This window comes from Boleophthalmus pectinirostris, unplaced genomic scaffold (assembly GCF_026225935.1).
Source record: "Boleophthalmus pectinirostris isolate CB_2022bp ecotype Guang Dong unplaced genomic scaffold, ASM2622593v1 HiC_scaffold_16, whole genome shotgun sequence".
Lineage (NCBI taxonomy): Eukaryota > Metazoa > Chordata > Actinopteri > Gobiiformes > Gobiidae > Boleophthalmus > Boleophthalmus pectinirostris.
The window spans coordinates 10255393-10275267 of NW_026571095.1; the positions used below are offsets into that span (position 1 = coordinate 10255393).

At 37.9% G+C, this 19875-nt stretch overlaps 1 protein-coding gene across 1 annotated transcript in view; it reads left to right on the forward strand.

Moving 5' to 3' along the window:
- Positions 1–6877: 6877 nt before the first annotated feature.
- cacna1eb (calcium channel, voltage-dependent, R type, alpha 1E subunit b) overlaps positions 6878–19875 on the forward strand; it is a 73649-nt gene continuing 60651 nt past the window's right edge. Inside the window, exons 1-3 of the mRNA XM_055151906.1 lie at positions 6878–7060; positions 8089–8303; positions 19533–19802. Of these exons, the coding sequence (XP_055007881.1) occupies positions 6878–7060; positions 8089–8303; positions 19533–19802 (668 nt within the window). The remainder of the gene's footprint in view (positions 7061–8088; positions 8304–19532; positions 19803–19875) is intronic.

A 19875-nucleotide genomic window follows, 5' to 3' on the forward strand; every position in this document is an offset into this window, starting at 1 on the left:
GTGCTAATCGATATCAGAACAAGATGGCATTTTAAATCCAAGATGCTCCCTGCAGGTAAACAAGACACTGATCCAAAAGATGTGACATTTCATTCAATACGCGCTGAAGAGGGAGGGGACGTGTTTGGATCACCATGCAAAAACTGTTAAAAATAATTGCAGACCATTATAGCTGACTAGGCCTTATTTTCAGACCTAATTTACATTTATAAAAGCATTTTGGACTCTCTAAAGCTTGTAGATGACCGCGTTGACTCACTCTGTCTATTGCACCTGCTTGTTGCCAGATGAATCATTATAATATAAGAGACACTGGCGCTGTAGTATCTGTGTAGTATAAAGAGCAGCTGCTGCGTAAAGAACAGCACAAGGGAGATGTCAGATACACGGAAGTGATTGATGACCCATAGACCTAACAATCCAAGACTTTCTTTGTAAAATATGGTTCAAAGCAAGACTTAAACAAATGCGTCAGTGTAGTAAGCTAAAATGTTATTTAAAAGGCCCTTATTGTACTATTTTCTGATCTGTTATAATGTTATTTCCTCATCACAAACACACCCAGAGTTGTGTTTTGTTTCATTCACACATGTTTAACACTCAAACCTACATATTTAAACTGAATTCTTCTCTCCTCTTCTCTCCAACTTGTGATGTCATGTGGTAATACAGGAAGTGCTCTACTGTGTTTTTAAATGTCATACAGCTTCACTAGAATCATTTGGACGATTGCAGCCTTGGAATTGCCAATTACCACTGAACTAAAGATAGAAAGTAGCTGTTAACTTGAGAACTACAGCTTCATGACATCACAAGTTGGAACAGAGCTTTGGAGATGTAGATGGACTAATAATAAAGGCTAACTCAAACATGTGCGGATGAAACAAAACACAACTCCATGTATGTTTTTGAAGAGGTAACAGCATTATAACATGGCTAAAAACTCCCAAGTGTGAATTCTGCTTAAAAAGACCCTCTAATATGTCTCAGATTTCAGTTTTAAGTTTAAATTAGTGGTTCACAAACAGTGCTACATTGGATGGTACATGGACTTTTATAATAATTTTAAAGCTGGTGTCTGGTGTGAAACATTTAGAAATCACCGGAGCAAAAATGTTGGTCACAAAAGGCCATAACAATGCCATTAGTCTTTTTCAGTCTCAGACTTTTCAAAGAGCATTGGTATTGCGTTGGATGAATAGGCTTCTATTAGTAGTTGGACCATAATGAGCATAGTAAAGAAGACAATATAACGTGTACCCTTTGAGCAATCTGTCAGCAGCAGTGGGAGACTGCACTGACTGGACACCCTCCCTCAGATCTTGGGCCAAGATCTCGGACGGTCAGGATGTTGGAGGAGGAGCCTGTTGTGAATCTAGAAACTGAAACAAAATGTACACATGCCAAATAATGCAGCAATCAAACCTGGGACCCCCATGTAAGGCAAATTGTTCTATAGGGCTTACAATTGTCGAAAATAGTCAAAAATGTTACATGGGAAGTGTTACAGGCATAGTGCACATGGACATCTGCTCATCAAAGGATAGCCTAAGATAGATATAAATATTGTCTCTGGTACTTTTATTTAGTGTCTTCACAATACTAAAATGTCTAACTCAATTTTGATACTAAGGAATAGATTTGATACATAATACTGAATCTGATAACACAATGATAATTATAACACAAAATTTTTTGATGATTTTTAGATGATTTTAGTGATTTTCAACATTAAATTATAGTACTATCTTTTATATTACCTCGTGATCTTATATCTGTATTAGGGATGCACCAAATATTCAGCAACCAAATATATTTGGCCAAATATTGCAAAAAAAAGTCACATTTGGCTTTCGGTGGAGTGAGTTAAAAGTAAGGCTGAATAATGCCGTGTGACGCAATGACGCACTTGAACAACGTGCAGTAATGCGGTGATCTGGCGCCCTCTTTAAAATGTTGGCAGTGTTGAAATATAAGTGTATGAGGTTATAAACACACACTTATTGACATTTACTTGAGCCTTCTGTATACATTATTAGCTTATCTACTGTGGCTAAGCAGACTTGTGCCAAAAGGACAATAATTCATTTTTTGTGGGTTTATCCACGTAAATGTACTTACGTTTTTTTTTGGAATTGTTTTGTTTCAAGGCCTAGCCTAATATGAATGAAAAACTTACTGATATACTTACTGGAAAGGCTACTGGAATATTTAAAGAATATTAAATAAACATTTACTTTCTTTTTAAAACCATATCTAAAAATTTATTCTGGCTATTTATGCAATATTTTTAAAATAGTGAAAAACTTAACTGCATTTGATATTCGGTTTCAGTATTCGGCCAAGCATTTAATTTTTATTCGGTTTTGGTTTCGGCCACAAATTTTCATTTTGATGCATCCCTAATCTGTATAATCCCTCAGTTCTGTTCCATAATGGTCCATGGGCATGTACTAGTTTGTATGGTCTTATACTTGTTCTGATACAGCTCAAGATCATTCTAAAGCTATTCAGGAAGCTTTCATTTCTATACTTTTGATGTGACTTTTTTAGTGCTGATACTTGCTCAAATTACTATCTAATTTTGGTACTAGTTTTAGTATCAATAAGTATCTGATTTTCGATACTTTTGACAATTTTGTTCATGTGAGCGTGGGGTTACTCTTACATAAACAAATGAGTTACGCAAATAACATTTTCTGATCCACAATACACCCTGTAACTACACTATTTGGCAAGTCTTTCAACCCGAAATCTGTTTTGAACCTTCAGGCGCCAGGACAGACGCACTTATGTGAATGTGGTTTGACCTTGTATCAGCAGCACCAGTCTGAAGCCTGTCTGTGCTCCTGGTACAGCCCAGTGACTCACATCTCCTCCCTGTGTCTCTTCAGTCATCTTCCCTTCAGCTGCTCCTCAGTGGCAACAACTATTTAGTCCTTGTCCAATTGGTTTACAACAAATTCCACTTTCTCATTGTGCTTTGATTAAAAAGTTAGATTTTTTTTGTCAAGAAAACAAAGTGAAATCTGTATCTCTTGTCACGTGATTTATAATAGGATTCTGTTCAAAGCTCACATTTTAAACACATCCGGAAGAAAAATTACTAAGAATACTAAAATTCAAGACATACAAATTTGAGAAACTATTTTCAGAACATGTTTGCATAGATCTGAATTATAAGGTTAGCTTTTTATGCAGGATATTTATTTTTTATGCTTTGTAGGGATGTAACAATAACCGAAATATCGTGATATCTTATCGTCAAAGTTCTCACAATAATATCATGGACCATCACAATATATTGAATTACAAGTCTCTTTGCTTAAAGAGCGAAGTTATGGTGCAGCAATAGCTAAAAAAAAAGACAGAACTTCATAGACCATGAACCTTTGCTCCATTTCAGTGCAGACTACATGAAGAAATAACAGTTCTAAGCACTTTTAAGTCTTAGTTCTTTGGATTAAGTCTTGTCAAGGCATTTTAAGAGGAAAAAGTAGCATATTGACAGTTTTGTTAGCCTCCACAAAATATCGCAGTAAATATCGTACTGTGAGATGTATATCGTGAAAATGAGAGATTACTGAGAGTTTTCGATATTGTTGCATCCCTAATCATGAGCCTCTCCACCATATCGTCAGCTTTCCCATAATATCGCAATAAATATCATACGGTGAGGTTCATACCGTGATGATATCATATCGTGAGATTTGGATATCGTTACACCCCTAATGCTTTGAACTCTTTGAACTAACCAAACCTATATCTTACTGAAACAAATATTGGCCAATGGTGGACTTGTGTTAGCCTGATTCATCAGCTGGTTTTACTTCATTTCACTTCATACAAACCGTCTGACCTCGCAGCCTTAGATTTTGTTCACTCGATGGTAGGTGGGTACTTTTTATCATTTAACCAGTTGCTCCTATTTGGTCGTGACGTTATGTAATGCGCCTCTAACGGGGCTAACTGGTATATTAAGCTTTTCCCAAATTCCTTAGGAAGAAGGGCAATAACGTCTTTCCCCTTGATGAAATTTACCAAACGTTCTCTTTACTCCGACTTTAAATCCTCGATCTTGAGAATCGTTGACAACACTGAATATATCACTCTTCGCTGATTGGCTGGTGCCTGAACTTGCACTTCCAGGGGTTTTGTGAACTGTCTATTGTATTTTGATTCCTGACCTAGTTGCTGAAGAGAAATGAAATTGAGCCGAGGCACTAGGTAGCACCAGCCTGGCTTGTGTTTTCATGATACAAAAATTTCAAAATCAATACTGATCCTGATACCACAATTATAATTAAAAACACTCTTTATTTAGACAATAGAATGTAATTTTAACATCATAGTACTTTCTTTTATATTACCATTTAGTTTTATATCTGTGTAATCCCTCAGTCGTCCAGGTAGTTTCCATTGTGGTCCATGGGCATATACTAGTCTACATGATCCTATACTTGTTTTGACACAGCTCAAAATCATTCTAAAGCTATTCAGGAAAGCTTCATTTCTGTCCTGTGAATGTGACTTTTTAGTATTGATATCTGCTCAAATGAATACCTAGTTTTGATGCTAGTTTTAGCATTGATTAGTATCTGATTTCCAATACTTTTGACAACCCTATAGTAGACAGTACATGCTACAGTCTACAGTATATCCAGTCAGTCCTTCATAACAACCCCACTCCCTCCCATTGTACAACGAGGGCTTCTATGTAATGGCATAGCTGTCCTCCCTTTATTACTAACCCAGAACATTAACTACCAGAAATTACAAGGTGCCATAATCAGACATAAAGTACAAAAGTCTTCCCCATTAATTTGACTTGTCCCATTTCCTATACATACCAAGACCTCCTCTCCACCCACTCGGACCATTACTACTGCTGTCTCTGCATGGGTGATCATCGAAATCCTCGTCTCCTCCTCGTAACATATGCACTGGTTGGTAATAAGATAGAAAAAGATGGGACAATTTGTAGCTTTTGTTGCAGATTTCTAAATCAATTGTTCCCCATGAATAGACTTGTTTTTGTTCTGCAGACAATCACACTGTGCATCGTGCTTCCTACGTGCAGCCTGGAGAGGGACTATAGTTTTCAGGATTAAAGGGCCCATATTATGCTATTTTCTGATCTATGTTATAATGTTCTTTCCTCGTCACAAACAGACCTGGATTTGAGCTTTGGAGATGTGGACGGATTAATAATAAAGGGTTACTCAAACATGTGTGAATGAAACAAAACACAACTCCAGGTCTGTTTTTAAGGAGGTCACAGCATTATAACAAGAATTAACGCTCACGAGAGTCAATTTAGTGTAATATAGAACCAAAGGATAAAAAAAAACGAATGAATACATAGATAAAAGTCGACAGGTGTGTTTCTCTGTGCCAGATTCACCAGGTGGAACTTTTAGCAAATACTTGGAAAAATGGGTCAATGGAGAGTTTGAGATTGTAATTGAATGGCTGGAAGTAGGCAAGTGTTATTATGACCCCAGGCTTTGTATTGTGCATGACTGATAATTAGACAACAGGCAGTAATTACACATCTTCAACGACAAATTAAATAAATACAAGCATCTGTGACAGTGCAGGTTTTGTTACAAACTTTGGAGTGTGTGATGAATGAATTTAGCAGTATTTTAAAGACATTAACCCACTACTATAACTGTAATAAGATGATATTTTTGATACTATGCAGCTAAGGTCACCAACATTTCCTTGGGTGTGAAGCTAACTGAAGGCACTGCTCTGTCTGAAGCTCAAGTTAGACTTAATCTGAGCTTTATTTTAAAACAATCTGATGAGAAAGTGCTGATTTGGTTGGGACTACAACAGGTGAGATGATTTGAGATGTTTTTCAGCTAGTCATATTTAGGAGTTTGTTGAAAATCACCTAAACGGGACCATGAACGCTTGTACCGATCACAGGGTCCTGAAAATGTGTTGTTTAAACCCATTTTGTATTTCTGACTGGCTAATGTGTCACCATGGTAACTGTTGAACAACTGCCAATAGAGATGCATGTATAACATCCCCAGTGTGATGTCACTGCAAAGTATCAATACCGAGAAAGTAAATGATAATGAAGAGTATAATTATAGTTCTAGTAAGTAGTTTGTTTTGGCTCCTCTAAGCCTCTCAAACCTATATACGGTGTATAGGCAGTAGGGCTGAGCAGATGGAAAAATATTTGATGGTCATTTCTCTGACAAGAACTGCGATTTTCAATAGAATTCAGTTTATAATAGGATTCACACAGTCCTATTATAAATAAATATCTTCTTCACAGCAGAACTGACAAAAATACTGAAATGTAAAATGACAAACTAAAGCAAGAATCACATTTCAGAACATGTTTGAACAGATCTAAACTACAGGGTTAGCTGTTTTTGTGCAGAATAACACAGGATATTTTGTTGTTTGTGGTACTTTGCCTTTTACTTCCTTTAATATTGCGATTCTGATTTGTTTGTTATTAATCTTACAGCCCTAATAGGCAGAAATAAGCAATGCAAAATAATGTAACTTATATTTACTGTACAGAAATGCAAATGTAATGTCAGCTGTGTGTTTTTAATCTGACAACCCTCATGTTGTTATCTTTTCTTCTATTTGCCAGTGTATTTGCCATTTTCTGTTCATTTTTTCCAGCCCCTTAATTTTTTGTTATAATTCCCCTCTGATTAAAACAACACAAAAGGGTGGACATTTCAGTATTTTGACACCGGGCGCCATGGCAACGGGAGACAATGAGTTACCACATATTTGCTGTATTGCACTAGTCATAGCCATTCTTCTCTAATCAATGGCTGCCTTTTTCTTTCTATTTATAGCGCTATGGTGAGGCTGCCAGCGCCCAGCCTTCAAGATGCTCACCAACTCAGACCAGTCCCTGCACGTTCCACTCGCTGCCAGTCTCCGCCCACTGCCCGGGTACAGTGAGGCTCGAGTCCAGTCCTCCCTGTCCCTCCCTGAACCAGAACCATGGCGGAGGAGCCCCACCACTGCCCGCCCCGGTCTGGCCCAAGGGAACCGCTCGTGCTCACTGCAGGTAGTAACAGTGTGTAAAATGTTGTGTTATTGTGAGGAAAAATAGGACAGATTGAGAGAAGTTCACTTTATTCACATTGGGTACTTTCACATGACCAGTAACAGTCTAATAACACAGTCGTTAGATCAGATTTTTGTTGTGTGTTTACATGCACAAAAAACAAAAAATTTGTCAATTAATCCATGGATTTTTAGAGTAACAAGAGACAAAGTACACAGCTACCATTTGTAGACCAGGCCCTGTTGTATTCTCACATATCACCACTAGATGCTGCCTATGTTACTGCTGTTTGACTGTGTGCCAGCTTTGGTCTGACAGATAAAGACCAGAGAGCACAGGTGAGTCTGAAGGCCCATTTCCCAGGTTTACATGTGCCATCTACTGTAGAAAAATTGAATAAACGTACCGATAATAGATTTAAAAGAGAATGAGCTATTTAAGGATGTTTTACAATTGAGTAGATGAATGAATGAATAATGTTATGACATAATAGGACCAAGCACATGGTTTAAATTGGTGATTTGGGTGTGTGTATTATTGCCATCACTGCTCTTTCCTTTGTTAAAATTAGTACGCTTTGCTTCTAAATGTTAGCACGATTACTATATTAACTTCTTAAAGGGCCCATATTTCGTTATTTTCCTCATCACAAATATACCTGGAGTTGTGTTTTGTTTCATTCACATGTTTAACACAAAAACCGTGCATATTTAGAGTTCTATTCTTAAACAAAAAAACACTCTTCTACCTTGTGATGTCATGTGCTAATGCCTCACTGTATTTTTAAACTCTATTCATTTTCACTAGGATTATTTGGATCATTTCAGCCCTGGAATTGCCAATCTCTACTGAACTAAAGGTTAAAGGTAGCGTGAAAACAACCACTACATGTCATCACAAGGTAGAACAGAGCATTTTGAGCTTTGGAGATATAGACAGATAATAAAAAGTTACTCAAACATGTATGAATGAACCAAAACGTAACATTGTGCATCATCATGTTAACTGTTTTCCTTATTTAATCACAGGTTCCCAACATTGGACCAGAGCACCTGAGCCTTCCCCCCCGGGCAGCCAGCTTCGACTTAGCCCCCCGGGACGACTCAGACCAGGGCTCGGGGTCCCTGAGCCCCCACAGCGGTCGCCGCAGGAGGGGGGGGCTGGTGGAGCAAAAGGATGTGATCATGGCTCACCAAGCACACAAGATCCAGAGCACGCCGCAGGCTCGCAGAAAGGAGTGGGAGTGAGTAGAAAGGAGAGAGCGCCTTTTTAAATCTATGTGTAAAGATGATAAGTCTCCACGGAACAGCATCAAATAACAGTGTAAAAAGATATGCCGCATGGTTTAAAAATACACTATGAATGTCACGTTCTGCTGAAGATTTGTTGCTGCATGTTCATAGTTAAAAGTCCTGTGTTACACAAACTGGATTCTTGTGAGCTTTAACACATGTTATAATGCTCTTAACTTCTCAAAAACATAGACAAAGTATTCTGTTTCATTCACACATGTTTGAGTAACCCTTTATTATTAGTCTGTCTACATCTATAAAGCTCTGTTCCACCTTGTGATGTCATGAAGCCGTAGTTTTCAAGTTAACAGCTCCTTTTACCTTTTGTTCAGTAGAGATTGGCAATTCCAGGACAGAAATGATCCAAATGATTCTAATGAAGGTGTATAAGGTTTAAAAACACAGTGGAGCACTTCCTATAGTACCACATGACACTACAAGGTGGAATAGAGTGTTTTCCTTTTGAGAGAAGAACACAGCCTAAATATGCAGAGTCTGTGTGTTAAACATGCCTCTTATTTTATTCTTGGTGAATCTACTACTGAACATAACTTCCTTTACCTATTGGTGTAGTGTTATATGTAATAATAGCATGAACAAAGAAAGACAATTTAAACATTTTAAATATATAACAGTATGGCAATATAACAATAACAATTTATCTAAAACAACTTAAAAGAAGCATGTCCGCTGAGATCACACTAGCGACCAATGTATTTTTTTCATTTGTACCAAAATGGCTACACGATGCTGCTGAATCCTACGCATATCACCGATTAAGAAAATGAAATTGGAAGTTGGCAATGTACCCATGGTGGTGAAAACGGGGGTAGTTGGAGCAGTGACGTCTTGAATACAGGAGAATAAAGATGACTCAAACATGCATGAATCACTCTAAATACAACTTCAAGAGGCCAAATGAAAAGGGGAAACAATTATAATACGGTTAAAAGCTCTGAAAATCCAATTTTCCCTTAGGGATGATGATTCAGGACCCCCTTGAAAAAAGCTCCTTGATTCATCTCAAAGGGCTATCCAAAAATAAATAGATTCTACATGTGTGAGCTTAGTATTTACTTAACTAAGAGGTTAGGGTATTAATTAAGTAGGGCAAATCATTTCAACTATTTGTTCATTATTAATTAATGAAATCTTTCTTCATGCTTTCTTATGGCTATTAAAGGTTTATTTTGATATTATACCAAATATTTTAACAAGCACAACTCTCATTCAGGTATTTGCAAGAAGAAAGTTTAAAAACCTGAGTGAATTTTAAATTTATTCATTTAGTTCACTGAAGATCTTACCTTTACAACTAAACTATAGATCGACATCTTTTTTTTTTTTTCATAACCTGTGACCAAAAAAGAAAAAGAACACACACAAAAAAAAAAAGCAAATTAATAATCAATGTCAAAGGGGCTAGATAAATCCAATAACTGTCAGCATGAAGTGTTCAAATAATGTTTCATGTACATTCAAAAAGTTGTTCTAAATATTGACCTGACAGATCAGCCAACTAATATATTTTTCTATCTCTAGTATAAACTATTTGCACCCTACAATTACACTTAAATTACTACTTATAAACTACTTTAATGAAAGGTTTGAGTGGCAAAATTTGTGTATTTCCATTTTTATGCTTTTTCGTATTCTACCCTGTTATTGAGTATTTGATAAAAAGGTTAGCTCTATCCAGTGACCCTGAGTGTATCTACAATAATACGCTACCATTTTCCCCTATTCGTTTGGACAAACACTGAAGCAGGCAATTGAAAACTGGCCTGTGATTGAGAGGTTCAAGTGATTGACCATTGAATGTATGGCGCTTTGTTGCTTGGATACAAAGGGATTTCGGCACATGTAACAGTCAAACATATGGCGATGAGTCATATCCATACATGGACCACAATAGCAGTTTGCATGTATTATTTTGTTTCCTGTAATCACAACTTAGTAACTTTGAACTCCTGAACTCAACATGCGCATTTCTCTGATTATCAGCCTCCCAGCTCTTGAATTTGAAGAGGTACTTTATCAACATAACCCCTGAGCCCCCAGCCTCCCCCCGCCCCTGTTGTTTTTCCCATAATCCATTGCGTTTCCTGCCTCCACCACCCACTCCATGAGCTCTCCACCTCTCCTCTCGTCCTCTTCATCACACGTGCCGCTCTTGTACATTTTCATTGCATTGCTGATTGCCGAAGTGGCCAAAATCATATAATTATTTCTTTTTCCAAAATTCTTGCGTCAAGTACCAACTCTGAAGAAACAGCAGTTAAATGTCTTATATTATGCAGAATTGACTCTTGTGACCTTTAAGAATGTTGTTACCTCATCAGAAGTGGACCCGGAGCTGTGTTTTGTTTCATTCACACATGTTTGAGTAATACTTTATTATTAGTCTGTCTACATCACCAAAGCTAGAAATGCTCTGTTCCACCATGGGATGTCATGTAGTGGTAATTTTCAAGTAAACACCTACTTTTTAATTACTTTCATAGAGATGGGAATTCCAGTCCTGAAACTATCCAAATGATTCTAGTGAAGGTGTATGGAGTTTGAAAACACAGTTGTGAATAGGCAGGGTTAGGGTTAGGGTTATATGGGCTCTTTAAGGGGATGAATTACTGGGTGGTCTCTAGGGTTGTACCAGTAACCGAAATATCATGATATATCACCAAAAATGTCACAATAATATCATGGGCCATCACAATATATCGAAATACAAGTGATAAATTTAAACATTAATTCAACGGCTATTTTCTGATATGTTATAATGTTGTTCTTATTACAGACACACCTGGACCTGAGTTTTGTTTCATTCACACACGTTTAACACACAAACCCTGCATATTAAACTCTTTTCTCAAACTGAAAACACACCACCTACTGATGTGATTTTGAGCTTTGGAGATGTGGACAGACTAATAATGAAGAGTTACTCAAACATGTGTGAATGAAACAACACATCTGCCGCTATGTTTTTGAGGTAACAATATTCTAACATGGTTTAAAGCTCACAAGAATCCATTTTGAATAATATAGGATCTTTAAAGTTTTAAGTGTTTAAAACAGAAACAGCGTCTCATTTCAGTTATAAATACACAAAGCCTTTATATGGCGTAAGGGGAAAGAATAAAGATATAAGACTGTATTGCACCATAATTTTTTAGAGTTAAAATTTCAAAAAGGAAATTTTTGCAAATATTAACCTTTTATTCGCAACATTATTATATACAGTATGACTTATTTTTTTCTGAAGGTACATTCCTGTCCACTCCCAGCTCAGAGAAGCAGACTGGAGCAATTAAGGCGTTATTAGCCCTAATGGAGCCAGTGAAATGACACTAAATGACTAAGTGAGCTTCTAACTGGGCTTCTAAAAATACTACAAGTGGGAGTTACTGTTAGATACTGTACAAGGTATCACCAGCACTTTTATTCTTCATATTTTTAATTTTTTTTTCCGTATTTATCCAACCCACAAGTGTAGCACTCCCCAGGACAGGCTCTTGTTACCGTCTGGACTAAAATATGGACTATCTATCAGTCCTATTATTATTATTAAAAGGCTGTTAAAGTCTATTATATGAACCATCTGCACAACTGAAGTTTTCGCTGACCTCTCTCACAGCAGTGGAGCCTCTGTGACACTGGCATGGCTCTACAAGCAGCTAATGTTTTTAGAAACACCCAAACAAAAGCAATAGAGAGAAATAGGAATAGGGATTGAATTACTTTGGCTTGTTTTTTGAATTATATACATTATATTAAAAGTGAAATGATAAAATGACAGTACTAAAGTGTGCAATAGTAGTTCAGAACAGCAGAGACTAGCAACTAACATTTGTATAATGTCAAATAGAGAGCCTTCTATGAGCAATGGATCACAATAGATTTTATTTTAAACAAAACACAGCTAAAGTCAAAAGTTTGGACACACCCTCTCATTTGATGTTTTCTAATTTCTGCATTTTAGATAAGACATCAAATATGTGGTGTAAGATATATAGAATTATGCAAAGTAAAAAAGCAAAATAACGCAAGTGAATGTTTTATATTTTATATTTAAATTCCTCACAGTAGCCATCCTTTGCTTTGTTGACAGTGTTGCAAAACCCTGGACTCTCAATGAGTTTCACGATGAAGTCTCCTGAAATGGTTTACACTTCACAGAGGCACCTTGTCAGGGTCAAGAAATGTCAAAGGTGCAAAGCAGTGATCAAAATAAAGGGTGGCTATTTAATATTTTTGTTTATCTAATAAGTTTTGAGTTGATTTGATGCCATTGGTCTGCAATTTAAGTAATCATGGACTTTTGACTGGTAGTGTATATCAAGAAAGTTACATTAAATACATACATTGAGAAATTATTAAAGTAGAATGGTGCCCCCCAAAATGATCATTATGACCCTGTAGCTGATTGCATAAAGCTGAATAAAATGTATAATGCATTATATTTGCTTTCACTTGCAAAATTGGCACATTGTGTAACTTTCCTGATAACGTTTCATTGTGTAACTTTTCTGTTAGAGCATCTGCCGTCTGTTTGTCTCCATGGCGATGCTTTGCCTGGAATGTTCCACAGTGTCACATTATACTTATCTAACACCAGGGAGACAGACAGGTGGCATGATCAAGCAAGTTACAGGTCAGATCTCTGGAGAGGTAGGCCCGCTCACAACATGTTTTTCAGGGTCTTTTTCAGCAATAAAAACACTTGCAATTAAACAAAACAAACAAATGCTGGTTAAATGTTTAATGCCATACTGTGGAACATTCAAGGCAGAACTGTAATTTCTATGAAGAAAAGCAGCTGCCAGACCCTGCATCAGAAAATTTACAGTGCACCTTTAAGTAAGCAAAGAGATATGTTAAAAAAAAAAGTTGATTACCCTTTTCATAATTAATCAGATAAAGAAACATGTAAATATGTTCCTGTGAATTTTTACTGTACAAGACTGGTGTAGACTGTATTGAAATATTGGCTGCACTGTGCTACTTTGTCCTCTAGGGGACGCCAGGGAATCAAAGTAGAGACACAGCAGGGAAGTGGCATACAGGGCCTGCTATATTTATCTAAAGCTATGAAGCAAATCTCATTTTGTAGAACGAAATGTAAAGATAAGAGAACATTTAATCATAGAAATACCTAAGCAAAGAGTTTTTTTTTTTAATATACCAGGTGAACGCATTGACTCTAATATAATTTCCCCTCTCAGTGTCTTCCTTCCAGCGTGCACATAGAAATGAAACCTTGGTAATCTCCCTGCCATTTCGATGTGCGGTGATATAAGCGATGGTTATTGGTCAAATTAAACAGACATAACTCGGTACTAGAAGATGTCGGTTGCTAGGGAACAGAGAGAAAAATAAATGCTAAAACCACTCCTGTCGGCGATGGCGGTTTGAAAAAAAAAAAAAACCTGCGCAGAATTACATAAATACTCTTCAGAGTTCTGCCTGGCACAAAGGAGCATGCCCATTAACTGTGTGTCATCTGCAACCTTAGCTTTGACCCACTGATGTGTTTTTTACTGATCCGCTGAAAAATACTGAATATTGAGCAGAAGGGACAAAAAACCAAGTCACTGAATCTACCTCGAGTGGTAAAAGCACAAGGCCCGCATCTGGGCACAAACTTGAAAATGTATCTGCAAGTAGTTCATGGGTCAGTTCCCTTTCCATTGAGCCTTAAAGTCCTTCTACTGATGCTTGTGACATTGACATCACGCTGGGGGGTGTTCTACATGTATCTCTGCGCCGGAATGTTCAGCAGTTACCATGGTGACCCAATGTATATATTAGCAAACGCAGACAAAAAAGTTTTTAGATAGTCTGACAACTCTAGAAAAAATACTAAATAGATTTAATTAACAATGGATTTAAATAACAGCATGACATCATAATGGAGGCGCCGCCCACCACCAGAAAAGTTTTGTAGTGAGTCTTTAAGATTTAGCAGTGATATATAAATTATAATTAAGCATGATTACTTCTTTCTAAGATATTTAAATGTCCTACAATATGGAAAATTATCTCTTGTGAGCTTCAACTTATGTTATAATACTGTTACCTCATCAAAAACATACTTGGAGTTTTGTTTTGTTTCATTCACACGTGTTTCAGTAATCCTTTATTATATGTCTACATCTAAAAAGGAGCTCAAAATGCCCTGTTCCACCTTGTGATGTCATGTAGTGTTAGTTTTCAAGTTAACAGTTACCTTACCTTTACCTTTAGTTCAGTAGAGATATCCATTCCATCGCTGAAATTAGTCAAATGATTCAAGTAAAATGTGTGGAGTTTAAAAACACAATGGAGTGCTTCCTGTATTACCACATGACAGCATAAGGTGGAACAGAGTGTTTTTGAGTTTATGTTTAAGAGAAGAACTCAGCCTCAATTTAAGAGAAGAACTCCGCCTAAATCTGCATAGTTTGTGTGTTAAACATGTGTGAATGAAACAAAACAAAACTCCAGGTATGTTTGTAAGGAGAAAACAACATTATAATACAAATCAGAAAATAGAGTAACACAGTAGTAAGACATGCACAAAGCCACCCCAATTCCAAACAATGAATTTCTCCACTTTTCGAGTCCAATTTCCAAAGCTATTTTCCGAAGTAGACCGCAGGCAACAAGCAGAACCAACCCCAGGCTTTGCTTAAACAAACACGTGTGGTCACTTGTGTGCGTGGTGTGGATTACAGCCAGTGTTGTAGTGCAATTTCAAGTTCAATTGTCTGTTTGCAAGGGACCTATGCTCCGAAGGGGGGAGTAGCTGGATAAAGTAGCTTTCTGCAGGAAGACGATCACTGCTACTATTGTGCAACAGGGCTTTTGTTGGCAGGATGAAAAGAAGTAGGAATGGAAGAAGAGAGAGCTATGTCGCTATGGAAACAACAGCAAAGCCAGCTAGACACGGTAGCGCTAGAAAGAAATAGTCGACGCACTGTTTGCAAAAGATGATGGCGATATGTTTTTGTTTGTTGTTTGGGAGTAATGAGCACTTTTACATAAGACGCCAGTAAATGCGGTGTTTAAATCTGTTAATTATATACTGCTTTGAAATTCTCCACTTGACAGGTCGTTCTTCAGGCTGGAGTTGCCGGCCTGTTTTGCATGAGGTACCACCCCACGCAGATTAGGAGAAAGCAGCAGTTTTGGGAGCTTAGTTAAGGGCTTATTCATAGATCCTGTTAAATCTATTTCCTTTTTTATTTTTTTCTCCTCCTGCCCCCAGATCTCGACTTCTTTGCCAAGCATAAATTTGACACTGTGCTGGCTGCATGCGTTCTCAATCCCCCGTCCTCGCGTAGCTCAGTGCCCATCTACAGTACACTACACACAGCTTTCTACCTGAGACCAGACTGTCAGGCACAAGCTAAAAGGTGCACTGCGTAACTTTTGTGGTGCAGGATCCGCCACCTGCTTGTTATTGTTTCATGGTATGACATTATCCATCTAGCGTTTATTCATTACGGGTGTGTTTGTATTGCTCAAAAATAAAGCAGTTCCTCCAGACTCTTCACAGATCTAATATAGCGTAGTGCTTGTCTTCCTTGTGATAGATAAGTTTAATTTATACTGTGCAACATTCTAGACAAAAAGTGATAACATTTCCATGGAGACAATCACCAGAAAAGTCCACCAGAAACGTTGCGCAGTGCACCTTTTAAGTACCTGTGACAATTTGGATAATTAATTTCACTAAACATTCATTTCACGTGGATCTGTGGAGTTTTCAATTTTCTGTCACTGCTGAGATGTAGTACAAAACTTTCGCAGTACAGTGAAGTGAATCTAAAAGATGTTCGAACAGGATTAGAGATGGGACAAGATCTCATGAGATAAGATTACCATGATTAGGCCTGTCACGGTACTTACAAAATTGACTTGAGTTCTTCTCTCAAACAGAAAACGCTCTGTTCCACCGTGTGATGTAAAGTGGTAATACAGGAAGTGCTCCGCTGTGTTAAACTCCATACACCTTCTCTAGAATCATCTGGAAAATTTCAGCCCTGGGATTGCCATTGAAGTAAAGGTAAAAGGAGCTGTTAACTTGAACACTACCACTTCGTGACATCAAGGTGGAGCAGAGCAGTTTGAATTTTGGCGATGTAGACAGACTACAAACATACCAACATGTGTGAAGGAAACAAAACACAACTCCATGTATGTTTCTGATACTATAACATGGCTAAAAGCTCACAAGAGTAAAATGTGCAAAATACAGCACCTTTAATGATACTGTCTGTTTCAAAATGAGTTTACTGGGATTATCCTACTTTGTGACTGTGACATAAAGTATTTTAAATATTATCAATTACAACAATATTTCTCTTGCCTGTGCTTCAAAATTTCATGGCAAAAAATCTAAAAATCGTGACAGGCCTGCACAAGATTATGTAATTTATTTATTTTTTTTACAAGGACAGGGCATATTGAACAACAGTACAACTATAATGTGTCAAACAAGACTATAGTTTCAATCAATAGTTCTTTGTCAGATGTACAGTGTGAAAGATTATCTTGAGAGCTATGTTTGATACACATACAAATGTTGATGCTGGTAGGTTACGACAGCAGATAAAATAAATCAACAGTTGTGGGTACAAAATTACACAATAAACTGCATGATTTATTTATTAAAAATTATGGCAAAATCTAACCTTGTCCTATTCTCGTGAACCCAATCTTGCATTCCATCTTGTGAAAAATATGTCTTGAAATATGTCTAAGGATTGCCAGTTGTTGGGTTGGGCAATATATATAGTGATAAAAATATAATCATTTTGTCATTCTTGTGATGATCTGCTATTTTGGTAAAATCGTGGTGATTCACAAATTTTTTCTTGAATACTCAGGCACTTTTCTTAACCAACACAGCCTACTGGTGAGCTTCAGTCATGGTCTAAGTGAGTGAGAGGTACATTTAATCAATTGCAATGAAATGTGAACTTTCAGAAGAAACAGATGACTTTGGGTACATCTTGCAAAAACCATAACATTACTACATTTTCATGAATCAAGTGCTAAATTCAAAATCATGATATATATTTTTTTGCATGTCACCCACTGCTTTTCACTTGCACTCTGACCATTTTGTGATCCCTTTGATAAAGTTCTGCAAAAGTTCAGAAAAAACTTTTTTCTCCTCTCATTTCGTCTTTGCACCAGATGATCGTCAACTATCTGTAAAGTGTAAAAATGAATTTGATCAGAAAATGTCCTCTGCGCACATCATGGTCCTATATTACACAAAATTGATTCTTATGATCTTTTAAGTCATGCTATAATGTTGTTACCTCATCAAAAACATACCTATAGTGTTTTGTTTTATTCACTCGTTTGACATGCATATGTAGGCATTATTGGTCTGTCGACATCTCCACCTTGTGATGTCATGTAGTGATAGTTTTCAAGTTAATAGCTAACAGTCTTTTACCTTTAGTTCAGTAGAGATTGGCAATTCCTCGTCTGAAATTATCCAAATCATTCTAGTGAAAGTGTCTGTGGTTTTAAAAACACAGTGGAGCACTTCCTGTAATACCACATGGCATCACAAGGTCGAACAATGTTTTCAGTTTGAGAGAAGAACACCTAAATATGCAGGATTTGTGTGTCAAATGTGTGAATGAAACAAAACACAACTCCTGGTATGTTTTTAATGAGGAAAAAACATTATAACATAGATCAGAAAACAGCTTAATATAGGCCCTTTAACAGTACACTCATATTACACACTGACATTTATGAACAACCCAGTGACTCAAACTTTAACACAGCATCTACATCCCACATCTGCTCATCCCTTTCACAATATATTAGCCACTGCTGGAGAGTTGAATCCAATGGCATCCTTTACATTATAGAAGACCCCAGCACCATAACAAGGTTAGTATGTCACTACCTGACTCAAAAACCTGTGCACTGATGGCCCAGTAGTATTTAGTGTGTGGGGGGTGAGATGGTCATCTTCAGGAAGCAGTGGGGGAGCGAGCAGAACGGCAGATGGGGCGAGAGAGAGAGCCCACTGCCTAACGAGGTCTCACTTGTGGTGTGAAGAGGACCCCCCCCCCTCTCTTTTTCTCTATATCTCTCTCTGCTGTCTCCCTCCTCCATCCCTCTTTCTCAGTCTCTCTCTCTGTCTCTTTCTCTCTATCTCTCTCTGCTGTCTCCCTCCTCCACCTTCTCTCTCTCTCTCTCTCTCTCTGCCTCAAAAAGGGAGCAGCCCTAAAATCTATTTCATGCGCTATTTTTACACCAGACTTTACTCCAATATTAGCACAATGGCCCACTTTTGACGGTTCTAATCGTGTCTGAATTTTCCGATGGTGACAGTGACATAGGCCCCGTTATGAGTTATCAATAACGCACTTTCACTGCTCCTACAGCTTCGTGTCTCCACTTGTTGCCCATTGTTTATGTTAAGTTATGCTTTCGCACGCCTTTTGCGTTAGCACCCACAAGCATTTTTACATAATGCTTTTAAACCGCACTAACCCACGCAACCTTGAACCTTTTTTAGTATAAGGGGATGTTTTCTCTCCATTTTCTTTCTCAGCCATAAGCAAACTGTAATCACCATGGAAACCTGCACATATACGGTCCCTCCTCCATCTCTGTCTTCCACTCTTCATTCAGATCAATTTGGAAATCGCCATCATGAAACATAGTGGGAGGGGGCTAACTGTGCAAATGCTGGCTGCTACTGCTGCTGATAATATCCACCAAGTGATAATCGCGATCTAGAGATTACAGCATCTCTGCCGCTTTGTTTAGAGGAACTTTCCTTTGTAAATGACCTCTTCCCGCTGGCGCCAACTCGGGGAGATGCGTAAACTTTTGGCCACAGTTTTAGCGGAAGACTTGTGCCCTTTGCGGGTTGCTGACGGCAGAACAGTCCTTGAAAACGGCTTTCGCTGATGTTTTGAATAGGTTACTTGGACCAAGGCGTGTTAAAAGTTAGTTCGTGTTGTGCGTAACGCTGTGTTCAACATATGGGATAACGCTGGAAGCACCTGATCCCAGGTCTATGGGTGACTTTTATGCAAAGTGAACTGATAATGGAATAGGATATAGCGACTTTTTGGCGGGATCCTGGTCGCTTTTTTTTTTCTTTTTTTTGTGAATCTGTTTTCGCGTTTTTGTTTTTGTTTTTTTCTTTGTAGAATGGCTCGCTTCGGAGACGAAACGGCTCCTAGTACCGTGGACTCCGGGGATGGCGACTTGGAGCGCGGGGGAGATGGTCAGGACGCAGCCGCTGCTTCTGCGGGACTCACCGCTTCAATGAAGCAAGCCAAGGCTCAGCGGGCCCGGACCATGGCTCTGTACAACCCCGTGCCCCACCGGCAGAACTGCCTCACCGTCAACAGGTCGCTCTTCATCTTCGCGGAGGACAACATCATACGGAAATACGCGAGGCGGATCATCGAGTGGCCATATCCTTCCACTGTGTTAAGTACTTTTGCATAAAGTTTGTACAGTATAAATGAGCATGATGTGCCCTTTGAA